At 39.3% G+C, this 17,740-nt stretch overlaps 1 protein-coding gene and 1 long non-coding RNA gene across 2 annotated transcripts; both read right to left on the bottom strand.

Annotated features, from left to right (window-relative positions):
• Positions 1-410: 410 nt before the first annotated feature.
• On the bottom strand, positions 411-16,806 carry LOC143134639 (uncharacterized). The gene is made up of 4 exons (XM_076295195.1): positions 16,730-16,806; positions 16,410-16,619; positions 14,902-15,286; positions 411-563 (listed from the first exon to the last, which is right to left on the bottom strand). Exons 1-4 carry the CDS (start codon positions 16,770-16,772, stop codon positions 509-511), a joined length of 693 nt encoding a protein of 230 aa, XP_076151310.1. The 5' UTR covers positions 16,773-16,806; the 3' UTR covers positions 411-508.
• On the bottom strand, positions 9,066-11,072 carry LOC143135327 (uncharacterized). Its single transcript, XR_012988905.1, has 3 exons — positions 11,028-11,072; positions 9,336-9,529; positions 9,066-9,151 (listed from the first exon to the last, which is right to left on the bottom strand). It is a non-coding gene; the product is annotated as an uncharacterized LOC143135327 (long non-coding RNA).
• Positions 16,807-17,740: the final 934 nt, after the last annotated feature.

The following is a 17,740-nucleotide window of genomic DNA, read 5'->3' as shown; positions in this document are numbered from 1 at the left end:
CTGGGCTACCCTCAGAGCACAGTAGTAGAGAGCTGTGTCTGCCAGTCAGATCTTTAATGATGAGTTCAGTAAATGTTTCACCAGTATTAGAGGTAAATCGTGGGTCTGAGCTCTCATCACCACCGTATGATCGCGCACCTTTCCATAGAAGCCATTGTGGTGCCTGATGAAGATACTGTCTGTACCAGTGAAGGTGAACATTACGGTTGCTTGTCTCATATGAACATTTCAGGGTAACTGTTTTCATTCCTTCTGGGTGACTTACACGGTCACTACCAGGATCAATGCTGTCAGCTATTATTTCTGCAAACAAGCAGATTAAAGAAATCAAAATCAAAATTTGCATCATAAAAAAACATGAGAAAAAAGAGAAAAAAGTCAGTTTACCAGTGATGATAATGAGAATCAGAAGCAGAGGAACTGTGGGATGGAGTTGGGATACTGCCGATACCATTGCAAGTTAGTGACACTACCACTGTAGTTACAGGAGAAAGTAACAGCTTCTTCCTCAATGACGACCAGTGAAGAATGCGAGGGTGTTATGGCATTTCCAACAGATTCTCCTGTGAATGATGAACAAAGAGATGAAGAGCATGTGAAGATGGATATTTCTGATATATGCTTCTGTGAGTCTAGATGATTTGAGATAACTAGATAATTTGATTATATACTTAACTGTACATGCATTATCATGTAACACCTAGATAATATACTTATGGTTATAAATAAAAATGGTAATACTCAAAGATCTTACCTATTACGAGAGACAAGAGCAGGAATACACCCAGTAGCATCATGACTGGCCTGCACTGACAGAGTGACTGCAAGCATCTCGGCACCTTCTTTACTCACACATACATTGACATTGACTCTGCCCCATCCACTGGAGTTAGTTATTGTTGTGTAAAGGATCAGCCAATAAAATGTGTTTCATAACATTCATTTATGAGGGTGTACATCTGTTGTCCTGACCTGAGAAATTACACCATGTGAACTCCTTGATTATGATTAATGCTGATTAAAAGACTCTTCATAATGTTTTTGAAAGTGTGGGCCAAGACTTTCATGCCATTTAAATGAAATGGCATTTAAAGCACTTGCAGACTGCATGCCATTATATACATTTAAGGTGTAAGTTTCTTGAAAAGAGAGTTTTTGTCGGAGGGTTGACCCTATGACCCTGTCACTCTGGAGCTCAACAGAAATACACAGCAGATTCCAACACTTGCGGATTCTGGATGGTCAAGGGAACTGTTTTTGAAGTTTTCTTGAGTGTTGTGGAATATGACAGATGAGGGTCTACATCATGGGCAATTCCACGGAAAATTGACTTTTTGTCACATCCATAACGGCAGTGAAATGCCTTGGCATTTGTATGATGTGAATGATAACATTAATTTTTTGTGCATTTTTTCTCATTTACATTCTTCAGCCAAAAATAGCAAATGCTCAAATTTCATGTAATCATTCACATCATACCATACCATCACATTTTATTGGCGTTATGGATGTTGTATGGACAAAAAATTGAATTTCCCATGGAATTGCCCTCTGATGTCTAATTCTTCCCAACAGCGTAAATGCTGAGAAGATACTGAGGAGCTGAGTTTGGATGCTGGTGATACCACTGTAAAGTCTGTAGATTTGAGGAGTAGCTGCATGAAAGATAAACCAGATCCCTCCGTATAAGAAATTTCAGTACTTTTCTGGAATAATCTGCATTTATGAGCCCTGTATGTTAACTTGTAATGTTTAGGTAGAATGATCCATATGCAGTACTCTAGAAGGCTACAGTACGTCATGGAATGCATAAAAACATGAATTTACATATATTTACACAATTCTGCCACTCACTATGCCATTCATACTTAAAGTAGGGTAGAATACACTTTACCAGAACAAATTGTGAATAATAGCACTGAATAGAGCAGCATGATAAGCTCAACAAAGTTCACAACACAGGACAGGGTGCAGCTTGAGCAGCTGATCCCAACTCAGACTAACACTGTACCACAGATAAATTCAGGAGAAGGAAGCTCCTCCTCAGATACCATGAGTGACATTTAATGATATATCTACTGTCTCTGTGTGCAAAACAGTATCTATTTGATCATCCATATCGATAGTGTAATATGCTTTCTATGACAGACAACTGGGTTTTACTGAGAACAATTGTTAGGATGATATTTAATTAGGTGTTATTGCACTCTGTCATTCAAGATCTTAGCTGTGAGGGTTTTTGTTGAGTGCAGCTGGGTTTCCTGACACTGTGGGCTGTAGGGCACAGTAGTATACAGCAGAGTCTGAGACTTCAGCAGATGAGATCTCCAGAGAAACTTGCTTTGCTGTCTTGTCATGTTTGATTGATAACCCAGGAACAGGAGGAGTTGCATTGGTTATGTAGCCTCGATATTCCAGAATGAGAAACCGTGGTACTGAGTAAGAGAACTGGCGATACCAGTGCAGACTATAGTCTGTTCCATCGTACTTGCAGGTGAGCTCAACATGTTCTCCTTCTATTGCATGCTTGACTGTAGTGACTGGAGTAATAGAGTTTCCAACACTGTTACCTTTAATGAGAGAGTTTTGCACAAATATCAGTATGCATATTGTCTGTTGCTCTTACTCATTTATATTCTATTTTCTTATTAATAAAGGCTGCTGTCTAATACTACAGCAAAATATACAAATGTTCTTACCCAAGAAGGTTGAAAACATTAGCAATGTTACCACATTCATCATGGTAGAGCACATTGTGGAGTTCATGTGATATGCAGGTCTGCTTGGATTCAGTTCTTTACTCTCAAACACTTTAGTCTGACCTCACCGTGATGCTGTCTGTTCAGCTCCTCCCCTGATGGTTTGAGTATTTAGCATAATTTAGAGAACTTTATTGATCAATATAATAATACAGTGATTTGAAAAATACACCCATTACTTCACATATGCTAATGTATGTCCATTATATTTTGTGTATACTGAGGTTGATTCCAAACCGTGGCCCATCTGAGCCAGATGGCATATTGCACAAACATAAACTCTTTCCACTGACTAAGAAATGTCAATCAGTCAGATGGAGTACTGTACAAGGAGACACAATAATAACTTCCACATGTTTATTTTGAAAAAAAGAATATTTACAGGTTAAGAGTTGATGAGTGATCGGATGTGGTTTAGCACAATCACTGTGAATTAAAGTGTATTCTTTAGTATTTGTCACGACAAAACACTTGTCGTGAGTGGCCTGTTGGACACAACAGAGACACAACTAGATGTACCGCAGAGCGGTACAAAATATGACCGCCGCCCAGTCCAGCACATTTTTTTTTACCCAAAAATAAGTCACGCTTGTCAAATTGTGTTCATTTCCTACTTTGTTCCTTTTTTGTGTGTTTGTAATTGAGTGTGTGCAGAGTGTGTGGTTGTTTTTGTGCATATGTGTTTTGTGTGTGTGTGTGTGTGTGTGTGTGTTCGTGTGCTTACTGTATGTTTGTGTATGTAGGTGTGTTTGTATGGGTGCATGTGTGTGTGTGTGTGTATGTGTGTTTATGTGTTTGTGTGCGTGTTTGTGCGTGTCGTGTGTGTGTATGTGTGTTTATGTGTTTGTGTGCGTGTTTGTGCGTGTCGTGTGTGTGCATGTATGTGTGTGTGTGCATGTGTAGTGTGTGTGTGTTAACGTGTCTTTGTGTGTGTGTGCGTTTTCATGTGTGTGTGTCTTTATGTATGTGTACATAAATAAAGCAAATCAGGGAACCACCTACTCTTTAAGTAAGTGCCATGGGATCTTTAACAACCATGGTGAGTCAGGACCTCAATTTAACATTCATGCAAAGGAAAACATCTGCAGTACAGTGTCCTTGTCACTGCAATAGTACATTGGGATTGATGTTCTACTTCCAGCAGGAACCTACTCTTCCAAGGAGGTTTCTTATCCAAGTACTAACCAAAACATGATTAGTTCATAGATTTCACATGTAAAATAGATTTTATACATGTGTGTGTGTGTGTGTGTGTGTCTGTGTGTGTGTGTGTGCGTGCATGTGTGCATGTGCTTGTGCTTGTGCTTGTGGGTGTGCCTGTGTGTGTGCATGTGCATGCATGCGTACATATGTCTACTGTGTGTGTATGTGTCATACGTATGATTACTGTGAATGTATGTGTGTGTGTGAATGTGTTTATGCACATATGTGGATATGGAATGGGTTAACATGACCCCTGGAGGCAAACATATGCAAAAAATTGGTCATCCTAGCCCCTACGGTTCTCAAGATATTCACAGAAAACTAAATAAATTTATTGTATGGCCCCCCATGAACGAAAATCCACGAAACTTGGCATGCATTCAGAGGGTGTCATAATGATCCTACACTTTCAATTTTGTGCAGTTTTGACCATGTCAGCCAGAGATATTGTGATTACAACACCTAATTTTTTTATTTTTCATTTTTAACTAGGTGGCGCTATACATGAATTGAGTGGTAATGGGATGGGTTGAAATGGCCCTTAAGGTCCTCCTAGGCTCTACGGTTCTCGAGATATTCACAGAAAACTGTGTCCGGCCACCTACAGGCCAGTTGGTGTACAGTAACATAAATTAATTTATTGTATGGCCCCCCATGAACGGAATTCCACGAAACTTGGCGTGCATTCAGAGGGTATCATACTGATCCTACACTTCCAATTTCATGCAGTTTTGACCATGTTAGGTCACAGATACCTGCGATTACAACACCTAATTTTTCCTTTTTTCGTTTTTTAACTAGGTGGAGCTATACATGAAATGAGTGGTTATGGAATGGCTACATGGCCCCTTAAGAAAAAAGTTGGTCCTCCTAAACCCTACGGTTCTCGAGATATTCACAGAAAACTGTGTCCGCCCTACCCTCCTTTCAGGGGGTCCAGTCCAGCGAGGGGGGGGTGGGAGTGGGGGCGGGGGTACACAGATCAAAACGAAAAACAATGGTTCCATGCTATCCTTGTGGGGCTACATGACCACCAAGTTTTGTGCACCCCGGTCTTTCAGTGTCCCGGGAATCCTTGACGGAAATTTGGCCATGCTTCGCTGCGCGGCGGTCATAATTATGTGAGCAGTCCATTCCGGCTACACTTTGCTTACAGTACGCTCACATAGAATTCATGTAATTTAGTTTTTGTACAGTGTTGTAGGGTTTCCTGTCACTGTGTGCCTCAGAGCGCAGTAGTAGACAGCAGAGTCTGAGACTTCAGCAGATGAGATATTCAGATGAACCTGTTTAGAGTCTTTGTCCACTTTACCAGAGGCACGAGGATGAGGAGGAGTTGATTTCACTGGATCACTGATGGATTCAAACAACATGATGATGAATTCTGGTTTAGATCTTGGATTCTGGCGATACCATTGCAGATTGTCCACAGCAACACTGTATGTGCAGGAGAGAGAAGCTGTTTCACCCTCTGAGACAAGAAGTTCTGTAGAGGTTGAAGTGATGTCAGCTTGAAAACTGTTACCTAAAAAGAAAAAAAAAGATCTTTTTAAAAATACTTAAAACATACAGACTTGTGTTTCATAATTTTTGAGTCTGACTTATTTTTTATATTCAAAACTGAAATAAACCAACCTATCAGTGTGAAAAGCAGAATGAGAAGGCTGCACATGGTCATAATTGTGTGTAATAGAATCAGTAACAGAGTCCACACATGACAACTCTTCAGTTGTTCTTCATGAGTACCCAAACACAGCTGTAAGTCTCCTCCTTCTCACATGTCTGTACAGTGGTACACACCCCCATTGAGACTCTAATCTTTTCAACAGTTGAAATACTGCTTTTTTTTGTACACTTTCAGCAGAATAAGGTGATGTGTGCACCTGTGTGTGTGTGTGTGTGTGTGTGTATGTGTGTGTGAGACCTAATGATTTGGTTTAAGGCCAAAGACAGATATTCAGTAAAGAATATCTGCCATACACCACCATTCCACTAGATGGCACCATGATGACATAAAACAGCTTTCTCTGGTGAGGTTCACTGAAGAGTGTCTACCAATACTTTCTGCCAGAATGCAGAAATATGTTCTGTTCATTTCCCTTCATAATGTATACTGTGGCAAGAGTAAAATCTCAAGTAAAATCTACATCCAGAGTGTCATGGCTGAAGTTTGTGATCAATCATCAGTTCAGTCTAAAGTGTCTCTGTGTGCCCCTCAAGTCCTTTTTTAATGTTAGTCACATAATGGGTCACCCGTTTAATCCCAACGGTCACAATAGTGACCGTACAAAAAAATCTGGCTCTTGTGCCTTTAAAACTGTTACTGGATGAATTATCAATACATTTCCCTCAAAAATAGAAACCTGAAAGGGTCTCAGTTAAATTACATTACATTACATTACATTACATTTGGCTGACGCATTTTTAGCCAAAGCGACTAACAACATGGTAAACAGTTTAAGTTTAGAGCAATTCTCAACAATATTAGGACAATTTAAAAAAACATTAGAGTACAGTAAGAATAAGTGCATCAGTGAGGAAAAAATATGTGCAGTGCCAAATGTGTAGTGTAATTTCTCACATGGCCAGAGCTGCTTATGTTTTGGTTGCACCCTGACCAGAAAATGTCCACCCAAAAGCTCCCAAACTAAAGCTTAGAAAAGTATGTTTATGTAAACATAGGACAAAGATTTTTGGTACACATCATCTTTAAGGTGTCTAGTATGGAGGGATGCAATTGAAATATATGAACTTTGTTCAACGTTCTCATAGCATGAGTGAACATGATGACGGTCACAATTGTGACCGTTGGGAAACAACATAGTCCGATTTTAGGGATTTTCGCACATTTCATTGTTCAGTCATCTAATTTCCACTAAATTCCATTCAAAGATGATATGGGGACATTGTCCCAGGTCTGTTTTTTACTTTTAAATTTGTATCACATGGCATTTCTCAACATGGCCTCTAAAATTCTCTGTTATATTCTATGTGTGCCAATTTTTACATAGAAAATCCATTATACCACACTATTATACATAATTATTGTAACAGCTGATTTTCTGTGCTGTTCTTTATTTTAATTTCACTTTCAGTCACTTCCTGCACATACTGTATCAGATCTAACTGACTGCCCAGATTTTACACCTCAAAAACAGTAAATCATCATACTTATTGACTATTGTATAATGTCACATATAAACAAGGTGGTGAGGGGTATAATCAACTTGCCAGTCAGCCTGTTAAAGGCATATTGGCTGAATTTATGCAGAGACTTGCAGTAGATATGAACAACCTTACCAGAAAAATTATTCCCCACCCCTTTTCCCAACAATACCCCTCCACTTATGTAGGGCCTCTGCCACAGGGACCAGTCAGACGAACCAGAAGCAAAGCTTCATGTGATCAAAAATAAAGATCAAGTGTCTCAAGAATCTGCTCTCACACTATTTTATGTCAAAATTACAGAATGTTTCCTATTATGCATTTAGAACCTTACTTAATTCAGTGGTAAAATTAATCAAATTTAGCAATATAGTGGATATCACACCCCTCTGACACTAGATTAGACCAATAACTGAGGCCAGAGCAGGCTCCTATGCTCCTCAGGTTTATATGTGATGGGATCATGGACAGGTGTCCTGTGTTCCCCAGGTCAAGCATTGTATGTTTCCAGGGTCCTCCAGCTTTATAAAGCACATAATAGGTACCCGAATGAGCATAGGTTCCAGGATACATAGGACACTGGGAACATAGGGCCTTATGAATAAAAGGCCTTTGGAGCATAGGGACCAGGTAACATAGGTTCACTTCATTTAGTGACCTTAATAATACCACTGACCAAAGGAGACCAATGGAAAGGCAATTAATGGCATTGGAAGCATGGCAGTAGACTTGCAGGACAATCTGTTGTGTAATTAATTAATTAATTAAATAATGAATCATAAAATTAAATAATTCAATAATAAACAAACAAACAAACAGACAACTAACATCACTTTTTGTAACATTTGTGGCTGCTGTTGTATTGTAGGGTGGTGTTGTTTCCACTATAGTCATACTAGTGTGATATAATGCCTTTCCTATGTAAAAATCGGCATACTTATAATATAATAGAGAATTGCAGAGGCAATGTTGAGTATTGTATTGTGATACAAAATTAAAAGTAAAGAACAGACCTGGGACAATGTCCCCTTATCATCTCTGACTGGAATTTATTGAAAATTAGATGATTGCACAATGAAATGTGTGAAAATCCCTAAAATCGGACTATGTTTTTTCCCAACGGTCACAATAGTGACCAAGCATAAAAGACTCCTTTTCACCCACTTTTTCAGGAAAATTTGAAAAAATAGCAATTGATTACTTCAAAAAGTTACTCAAGACACATGATTTTGATATATTCAAGTCTGGGAAAAATTTGGGATTAAACAGGTTAATATGAGGTTGTGTGTAGGAAGTGCATGGACATGCATAGAGTGTATGGAGTGTCCCTCTCGTTTTGGTCAGCTGTGGTTACTATGAAAGATGCTTTCATATGTCAGACAGAAAAAAAATGTTTTAGTCTGTCAATAGAGTAACTAATTATAAACGAGATTAAGAAAGATTCAGGTTGAAGAAACCCATTCCAATGAGACAGCTTTAGGTGTTAAGTAACATTAAGTATGATTTTTTCTGTGAAATCTCAAAATAAAATAAAATGAACATTTGTATGTTTTGCATTTACATGCATGGCCATCCATATCATTGATACAAATTGCAGATATGTGATACCATTAGGAAACCACAATAGTTGTGTATGATTGAGGAAATTGTAATAAGCTCTATAAATAAAACTTAAGGTCACATTTAGACAGGCAGGTTTTTGTATGAGGATGTGTGTTTGTCAGTCACTGTGGGCCTCAGGGCACAGTAGTAGAGAGCAGAGTCTGAGAGTTCAGCAGATGATATGTGCAGATAGACTTTCTCTTTAGTCATTCTCCCAGACAGACGATGGTCCACATCTGAAGTCTGATTATTCCCAACACCGTACATGCTGAGAAGATGCTGAGGAGCTGAGTTTGGATGCTGGCGATACCACTGTAAAGACTGTAGATTTGAGGAGTAGCTGCATGAAAGGGTTAAACCAGATCCCTCCATAGGAGAGACCTCAGTACTATCTGGAGTAATCATATCAGCATTGATGAGCCCTGCCAGAGGAAAAGAAACAGAAATGTATGTAACCTGAAATATGTAAATATAATAGCTATGAATGAGAGTTGTGCATATATCAGTATGCATAATACTGTATGTGCTGCTGTTTTCATTCTCATTCTTTTTTTGAAAATAAAGTCTGCTGTATAATACTATTGCAAAATATAGAATTGTTCTTACCTAAGAAGGTTAAAAACAGTAGCAGTGCTACAGGAATCATCATGGTAATGTCCATTGTGTAGTTCATGAGGGAGGCTGGTATGCTGATCTGCTTGGATTCAGCTCTTCACCCTTAGGCACTTCAATCTGATGTCACCATGATGCTGACTGTTCAGCTCCTCCTCTGACTGGTAGAGGGTTGGTGAACTTCAGATCTTTGGATAATGATAAAGTGATTTTCAAAATGCTCCGATCACTTTTGGAGACATCCACATGATAATATGCCCACTGTGTTTTGAGTTATGGTAACAATAAACTATCTGAGTCAGATGGTAGGCTACAGTACACTAGAGCACTAACATAAACTCTGACTTCTTATCATGACCTCTTACAAGATAAAACAACCTTTATTTCCAAAATAATGTTATTATTAGAAGATTACTTGAAATATTATTTATACCTATGAAAAATATTAAAGGCCAAACAACACAGAGAGCTTCCATGTTGGCTTTCAGAAAGAAACTGCAGAGCCTACTGAACCTGCAACCTTGGAGAGCCTGGTGTGGTATGAATCTGTCATGTAGTGCAAATGCTCAACCCCTCATAACCCACATGATGGCAGTCTTGAGTAGAGTAGAGGTGTTTTCAGTTCAGCACATGAAAACTAAGGGCCCTATCATGACATTCTAAAGTGCATCGTCACTCGTCAAAAGTCTATTCAAATTTAGTAGGATGTCCAGTTCACATTGGGAGGGGTTTCGTTCTCAAAAGTGGAGCGCATGGCGTAACAAGGTGTTCCTAGGTCTTTTAATCAGTCATATGGGTGTGTTTGGGGCGTAACATCATTTTAAACCAATGAGAATGACATCTGTCATTCCCTTTAACGGCGCAACGCGCGATATGCATCGGTATTTGCATCGGTATATGCATCGGTATTTTGGTATTCAACGGCGCATTTGAAGGAGCTGGTTATTTTTTAAGCATTGCGCCCAGGGGTGTGGCAATTAACAACCTAGGGAGGGACCTGGCGCGTTGTCTAAAAATCGCTATCATACACCACCTAAACCTGGTCAGAAGTCAATGGCGAGTTGTTCATATGCTATTTTAAGAGCGCATGTCAACAGTCATATTGGCAGGTGCACGCATCATCCTTCTATCATTCATGAACGCACACCAGCGCACGTCCATGCAAAGCATTACAAATTGCACGATTACAATGGGAAACATAATTAGAATAAAGATATTACGAAATACTGTACATCTCATGATGAGTAGTTATTCACCATCATTTGCAAATTGGTAATGACGGTTAAAAGTGATTAGGGGAGAGGCGAGAGACACATATGGAGCACAGCTGAAGACGCACTGTCACGAGATATAAGCAACTCCTCTGCAGGATAAATGTTGTTTTATTCAGTCATTTGAGCTACATTAGGGTAAGTGTTGCTTTTTCCAGCCTATGTTTTCGATGGTAACCCATTGTCAGTCAATAGTGAAAGTAACTGCATATAACTGTCTTGTCGTTGACTGACTCCTTGGTGAAGTTAGTTTCACTTTGCCAATGAGTTCAAATAATAGACGAGTGCAAATGCGTGAAGGCTATGCTAGGTTTTATGACTTGATTATATAACTATACCTGTGTGTATATATTACACCTAGATTATATACAACATTATGATTTTAAATACAAATGGTGATACTTCAAGATCTTACCTATTAAGAGAGACAAGAGCAGTAATGCACCAAGTAGCATCATGATTAGCCTGCACTGACAGAGTGACTGCAAGCATCTCGACACCTTCTTTACACACACATACATTTCCTGACTCCACCCCATCCACTGGAGTTGATTATTGTTGTTTAAAGCAGTGTTTTTCAACCACTGTGCCGGGGCACACTAGTGTGCCGTGAGAGATCATCAGGTGTGCCGCAGAAAATTACCCAAATGTCACTCACTGGTCCAGAAAAGCAACTGTTGCATCAAAGAATTTATAACCACATGCTCTCATTGATTGTATGATTGCACTATTTGTGGTATGCAGGCATTGTACAACGGGGGCCCCATATCCAGTATTCACAGAAGCATCACATATCCAGTTCATAACAACAATTAAATTTGATATAGTCACCTTCAAATGAAACAGAGGGCGCTTGTTTTATTGAGCAGGTCTTGCATAGAAGCCATAATAAGGCCATATCTGTGTATTATTTGAAATTTTAGGCTATGGTATGTTTATGTTTTCTTCACACAGGATGTTAGTGTGCCGTGGGACATTTTAAGTGTCAAAAGTGTGCCGTGGCACAAAAAAGGTTGAAAAACACTAAATAACAATAAAATGCTTTTCATAACATTCATTTATGGCTTTATTAGTGTACGTTTTAATCATTTAACTGAATTCTATAACATATTTCAATTGAAACCATAAATTATGTTTTTCTAAACAAAGTTCAGCAGGAGCCCGGATGATAGACAGCAATTAACTCACCTGTCTTCCGCCGCAAGGATATTTAAGCCAGCCTCTTTATTCATGTCACACGCCCCGCTGTGAATTATCCCTCCTCCTCCTCCCCCTCCTCCTCCATTTCAGTGATAGCCAGAGGCGGACAGAGTACACAGCTTCATTACTTGAGTAAAAGTACAGATACCCTTTGCTAAATTTTACTCAAGTACAAGTAAAAGTACAACAGTCAGATGTCTACTTAAGTAAAAGTACTGTTTTTAAAAGTACTTGAGTATCAAGAGTACAAGACTACATTTTCTGAATATTGCATTACTACTGCTACAGTGCTTACATTTATGTACAGAAACGTCCTACATGGAGTTATGACATTTTTTAATGTTAATACCTTGGAGAATGTAAAAGGAATTGAAAGTAAAATCAAGTAATTTTCATCTTTTTACCATGTTGCCAGGGATGGGCAGTATTTCTAATACATGTATATAAAATACGTATTTCAAATACAAAATACTATTTTGTAATTGAAACACTTGAAGAAAATTGAAATAGTCTGGCGAGGTGGGGCCACGGGTTGGCACATTCCGGGGATGGACCTGCTGCGTCTTCATCCATTGTTTCGTCCATGGTTCATCTCTTATCTAAATCTGACCATGGAGTTGACTTTGGCGGAAAGCTGAAGGTGATTGCTGATAGGCTGTCCCAATCAGTGGCGCCTGCACAATCCAATCATGTTTGAGAGGGAAACAACAAATTGAGGGTTTCCGAGATTTTTCTTTTTTCCTTTTTTTTAGAAGTAGTAACGGGTACTCACGGTTATGGATAGAAATGTAGTGGAGTAAAGAGTACAATATTTGCCTCTCAAATGTACTTGAGTAAAGTCATGAGTACTCCCCAAAAATGATACTCGAGTAAAGTACAGATCCCTCAAAATTGTACTCAAGTACTGTACTCAAGTAAATGTACTCCGTTACTGTCCGGCTCTGGTGATAGCCCAGTTACTCATCCTCCTTACACAAGGGGGTGCAAGCGGCCATCGCTCTATCACAATCTCCGCTTCAGGCATTCCAGGACAACGGCCAGCTACCATGCCACACATACAGTACGCTTAGCTTATACACTCAGCATAGCAATCATACCGACGGGCAAACTAGTGAATAGATAGATAGATAGATAGATAGATAGATAGATAGATAGATAGATATATACTTTATTGATCCCCAGGGGAAATTCAAGGTCTCAGTAGCATACAGACAACACACACACATTCACTAACAGCAGAAAAAGTAATTAAAAGTATATAATATAAAAACACAACTAAGCAATAAGGACAGTAGAAGATAAAGAATATACTAAATATACTAAAACACAAATTATACTAACTAACACTTAATCTAAATCAATTCTAAAAACAGTATCCACATAGTGGTGATCAATCAATCTAGAGGCGCTTGCAATGACTGAGGTAGGGACTGAGCCTGTGATTCTCTGTGCATAGCAAAGATTCTAGAGCGCTCCGCTCTAGAATCTTTGGTGCATAGTAAGCAAAGATTCTATAGTTAACTTTGGTTAAACTTATATATTGTTGTAAACAAACCTGAAATAACATATGTTCAGCAACTTTGTGGTAGTCTACTAGTTCTAGCAAAAAATATGTTAGGTTAGTTTATCAACCATCTCTGAGTCTAGAGCCTGTCAGAACAGGTGGCTGTGCACCAGAACTTTGAGGAGACAGTGACAGATCACGAACAAAGCTATTTTTGTCTTTATTTGTTTCGTTGGAAAATACAATTTCAATGTCGGAATGTTAGGGAGACATGTGGCTTCTAGAAAATGAGTTCAAAACTTACATCGCTGAATGTAGGGATAAGGGATTGGTCATATTCCGTGAAAATGTTCATTTCTCCCATAGAAATACATAGACACTGGACCTCCCGCTAGACTCCTAAATGGGCGTGACAGCTTCGAACCCCACGTCACAACGTGCCAGAATTTATGAATTTATGAACCGTCTCGCTTTATCAACCGTCTCTGTAGTAAGGTAAGGTAAGGTGTTCTGTCTGAGTGAGTGTCATGGTGATAGTGGTCATGGTGATAGTGCAAATGAGTAAGTCCAACAGTGCAACAGTGCAAGAATAAAGTCTATATATCTATATATATAACTATTTTAAGAAAGGTATAAGTGTGGCCACAGTTCGGCTGTGGCATGGAGGGAGGGGTTATACATATGTGCTAATGTGCTAATATAGCACGCAAACAGTGAGGCAGAAAGACAGTGGTAAAAAGTGGCTAGTGGACAGAAGGTATCCAAACATGGAGGGGGTGAAGAGGCAGACAGACTATGCAGAGAAGTCTATCTCTCCTCTTCCCTTAAGTGAAGCATTGAACAGTTCAATGGCCCTGGGGACAAATGACTTCCTCAGTCTGTCTGTTGTGCAAGGCAGTGAGCGAAGTCTCCAGCTGATCAGGCTCTTCTGCTTAACAATAGTGCTGTGGAGTGGGTGACACTCATTGTCCAAGATGTTGATCAGTTTGTTCAGGGTCCTTTTGTCAGATATTGAAGTGATGCCTGACAAAAGGACCCTGATCAAACTGATGCAACTCTGCCATCAATCAGTTGTGCATGGCAGTGAGCGAAGTCTCCAGCTGATCAAGCTCTTTTGGTTGTTGATAGTGCTGTAGAGCGGATGACATTCATTGTCCAAGATGTTGATCAGTTTGTTTAGGGTCCTTTTGTCAGATACTGAAGTGATGCACTCCAGTTCAGCTCCCACTACAGAGCCAGCCTTCCTTACCAGCCTGTCAAGTCGCCCAGCATCCTTCTTCTTCTCTTCTTATATATATATATATATATATACACACTTTGTAATCTTTTTATACATCAAGGGTTAAGCTCATCCTTTAACTCAATTTTCAAAATATATATGCCTTAATTGTGTAAATATCAATTAGATGTATGTGTATTTGTTCATTTTATTATATGTATTATAAGTGCATCTACAGATATTTAAAATTATAATAATTAAAATTAAATTACAGTATATTGTAATTCACATGAATACAGATCAGTAAAATGTTGAAACATGTATCAGCACATTGAATCAATAGTCAGAGTATACACATGAATGTACTGTCTGTGAAGGGGACATGTTGAATCTCCCTCCTCCTGCACATCTGAGAGGTTTTTGCACAGCAGAGTCTGAGTTCCTGTCACTGTGGGCCTCAGGGCGCAGTAGTACACAGCTGAGTCAGACGCCTCTGCAGAGGAGAGCTCCAGAAACACACGCTTTTCCTCTTTCTTTATGGAGGGAGTCAGACGGGGGACTGTTTCTGAAGTGGTACCAGCCTCATATATGAAGTAGAGGAACTCTGGGATGGAGTTGGGGTCCTGCCGATACCACTGTAAACTATTGCCACTGGTACTACTGCTGTAGTTACAGGAGAAAGTGGCATTCCCTCCCTCAATGACGACCAGTGAAGAATGAGATGATGTTATGCCATTTCCAACAGATTCTCCTGTGAATGATGAAGAAAGAGATGAAGAGCATGTGAAGATGGATATTTCTGATATCTAGATTATTTGAGTCTAGATTATTTGAGATATATAGCCTACTGTACATGCATTATTATATTAGACCTAGATTATCTACTTCCTTATGGTTATAAAAAAAATGGTAATACTCAAAGATCTTACCTATTAAGAGAGACAAGAGCAGGAATACACCCATTACCATCATGACTGGCCTGCACTGACACTGACTGCAAGCATCTCAACACATTCTTTGCACACACATACATTTCCTGACTCCGCCCCATCCACTGGAGTTAGTTATTGTTGTCTAAACTAAAGGATCAGCCAATAAAATGTGTTTCATAACATTCATTTATGGCTTTACCAGCGTATGTTTTAATCATTTAACTGAATTCTATAAAATATCTAAACTGGAACCATAATTTGATGTAGAAAGAGCACTGCAGATACATTCACACATGTTAATTGATGTCTATTATAATTTGTGTAAACATGAATAGGCTAATATTAACACTATACTGTGGTCCAAATGAGCCAGATGGTACTAGTCGTAGCCTAGAAATCTAGACGCATCCTAGCGGCAGCAAATGTAACATAATGATGGCAGATTTGTGACAGTTCGGTGTGAATTCCCTGCTACTTGAAAACAAAGAAGATGGATGTTGCTGTTGGCGAACAGCGTGACACGAGTTAAGCTTTCTTTTTTAAGTTGGCAAAAGTTTGAACAACTAGCCAATAGATCCGCTTGTGCGAAAACACATGGGACTCATGAGTTAGTGCTATATATTGCGTGCACATCTTGATGTGGGTCTGGCTCGTCAGGTTATACTAGTCGCGCACTAACGCATAAACTCTTTCCTCTGACTCAGTGTGTTTTCACACTTGGTCCCTTCTAAACATATATATATATATAATTATGTTCAAAAAGATATGTGACCAGTCCAATTTTGCTATACTTCATACAGTTCATGTAATTTGAGTTTTTGTACAGTGTTGTTGGCTTTCCTGTCACTGTGGGCTGCAGAGCGCAGTAGTAGACAGCAGAGTCTGAGACTTCAGCAGATGAGATATTCAGATGAACCTGTTTATTGACTTTATCCACTTTACCAGAGGCACGAGGATGAGGAGGAATTGATTTCACTGGATCACCGGATTCAAACAACATGATGATGAATTCTGGTTTAGATCCTGGATTCTGACGATACCACTGCAGATTTCGTACAGCAGCATTGTATTTGCAGGAGAGAGAAGCTGTTTCACTCTCTGAGACAAGGAGTTCTGTAAAGGCTGGAGTGATGTCATCTTGTAAACTGTTACCTGAAAAAGAAAAAAAAAATGCTTTTAAAAATACTTAAAACATGCAACTCATACTTTTTGTGTTTTCCTTCTTGTATTTGTTTTATTATTCAAACTGAAACAACACCAACCTATTAGTGTTAAAAGCAGAAAGAAAAGGCTGCACCATGCCATAACTGGGTGAAACAGAATCAAATTCTTAGCTGTGAATGAGTCCACACATGACAACTATTTAGTTGTTCTTCATGAGTACCCAAACACCACTGTAAGACTCCTCCTTCTCACGTCTTTCTGCAGTGGTTCTCTAAGGAGACTCTGGGCTATATTTTGGGGCACCAGCGCATGGCGTACAGTTCGTTTTTCAGTCGCGCAAAGTTGAATTCGGTATTTTGCACCTTTATTTTTTAAGCTTGCGCCCAGGGGTGTGGCAATTAACAACCTAGGGCGGGCCCTGGCGCATTGTCTAAAAATCGCTATCATACACCACCTAAACCTGGTCAGAAGTCAATGGCGAGTTGTTCATATGCTATTTTAAGAGCGCATGTCAACAGTCATATTGGCAGGTGCACGCACCATCCTTCTATCATTCATGAACGCACACCAGCGCACGTCCATGCAAAGCATTACAAATTGCACGATTACAATGCAAACATAATTAGAATAAAGATATTACGAAATACTGTACATCTCATGATGAGTAGTTATTCACCATCATTTGCAAATTGGTAATGACGGTTAAAAGTGATTAGGGGAGAGGCGAGAGACACGTATGGAGCACAGTTGAAGACGCACTGTCACGAAATATAAGCAACTCCTCTGCAGGATAAATGTTGTTTTATTCAGTCATTTGAGCAACATTAGGGTAAGTGTTGCTTTTTCCAGCCTATGTTTTCGATGGTAACCCATTGTCAGTCAATAGTGAAAGTAACTGCATATAACTGTCTTGTCGTTGACTGACTCCTTGGTGAAGTTAGTTTCACTTTGCCAATGAGTTCAAATAATAGACGAGTGCAAATGCGTGAAGGCTATGCTAAGTTTTAGTAAAGCATGGTTTAAGACTATTCCATAGGGCTGTATTTTGGGTCACCAGCGCATGGCGTAAAGTTCGTTATTCACCGGCGCGAAGTTGAATTCGTTATTTT

This window comes from Alosa pseudoharengus, unplaced genomic scaffold (genome assembly GCF_046254945.1).
Source record: "Alosa pseudoharengus isolate Yale_2024_CS ecotype anadromous, Long Island Sound unplaced genomic scaffold, YU_APseudo_1.1 YU_APseudo_1.1_scf_2, whole genome shotgun sequence".
Taxonomy (NCBI): domain Eukaryota; kingdom Metazoa; phylum Chordata; class Actinopteri; order Clupeiformes; family Clupeidae; genus Alosa; species Alosa pseudoharengus.
Note: the sequence above shows the minus strand (reverse complement) of the source record. Positions and strands in the feature narration are given on the sequence as shown.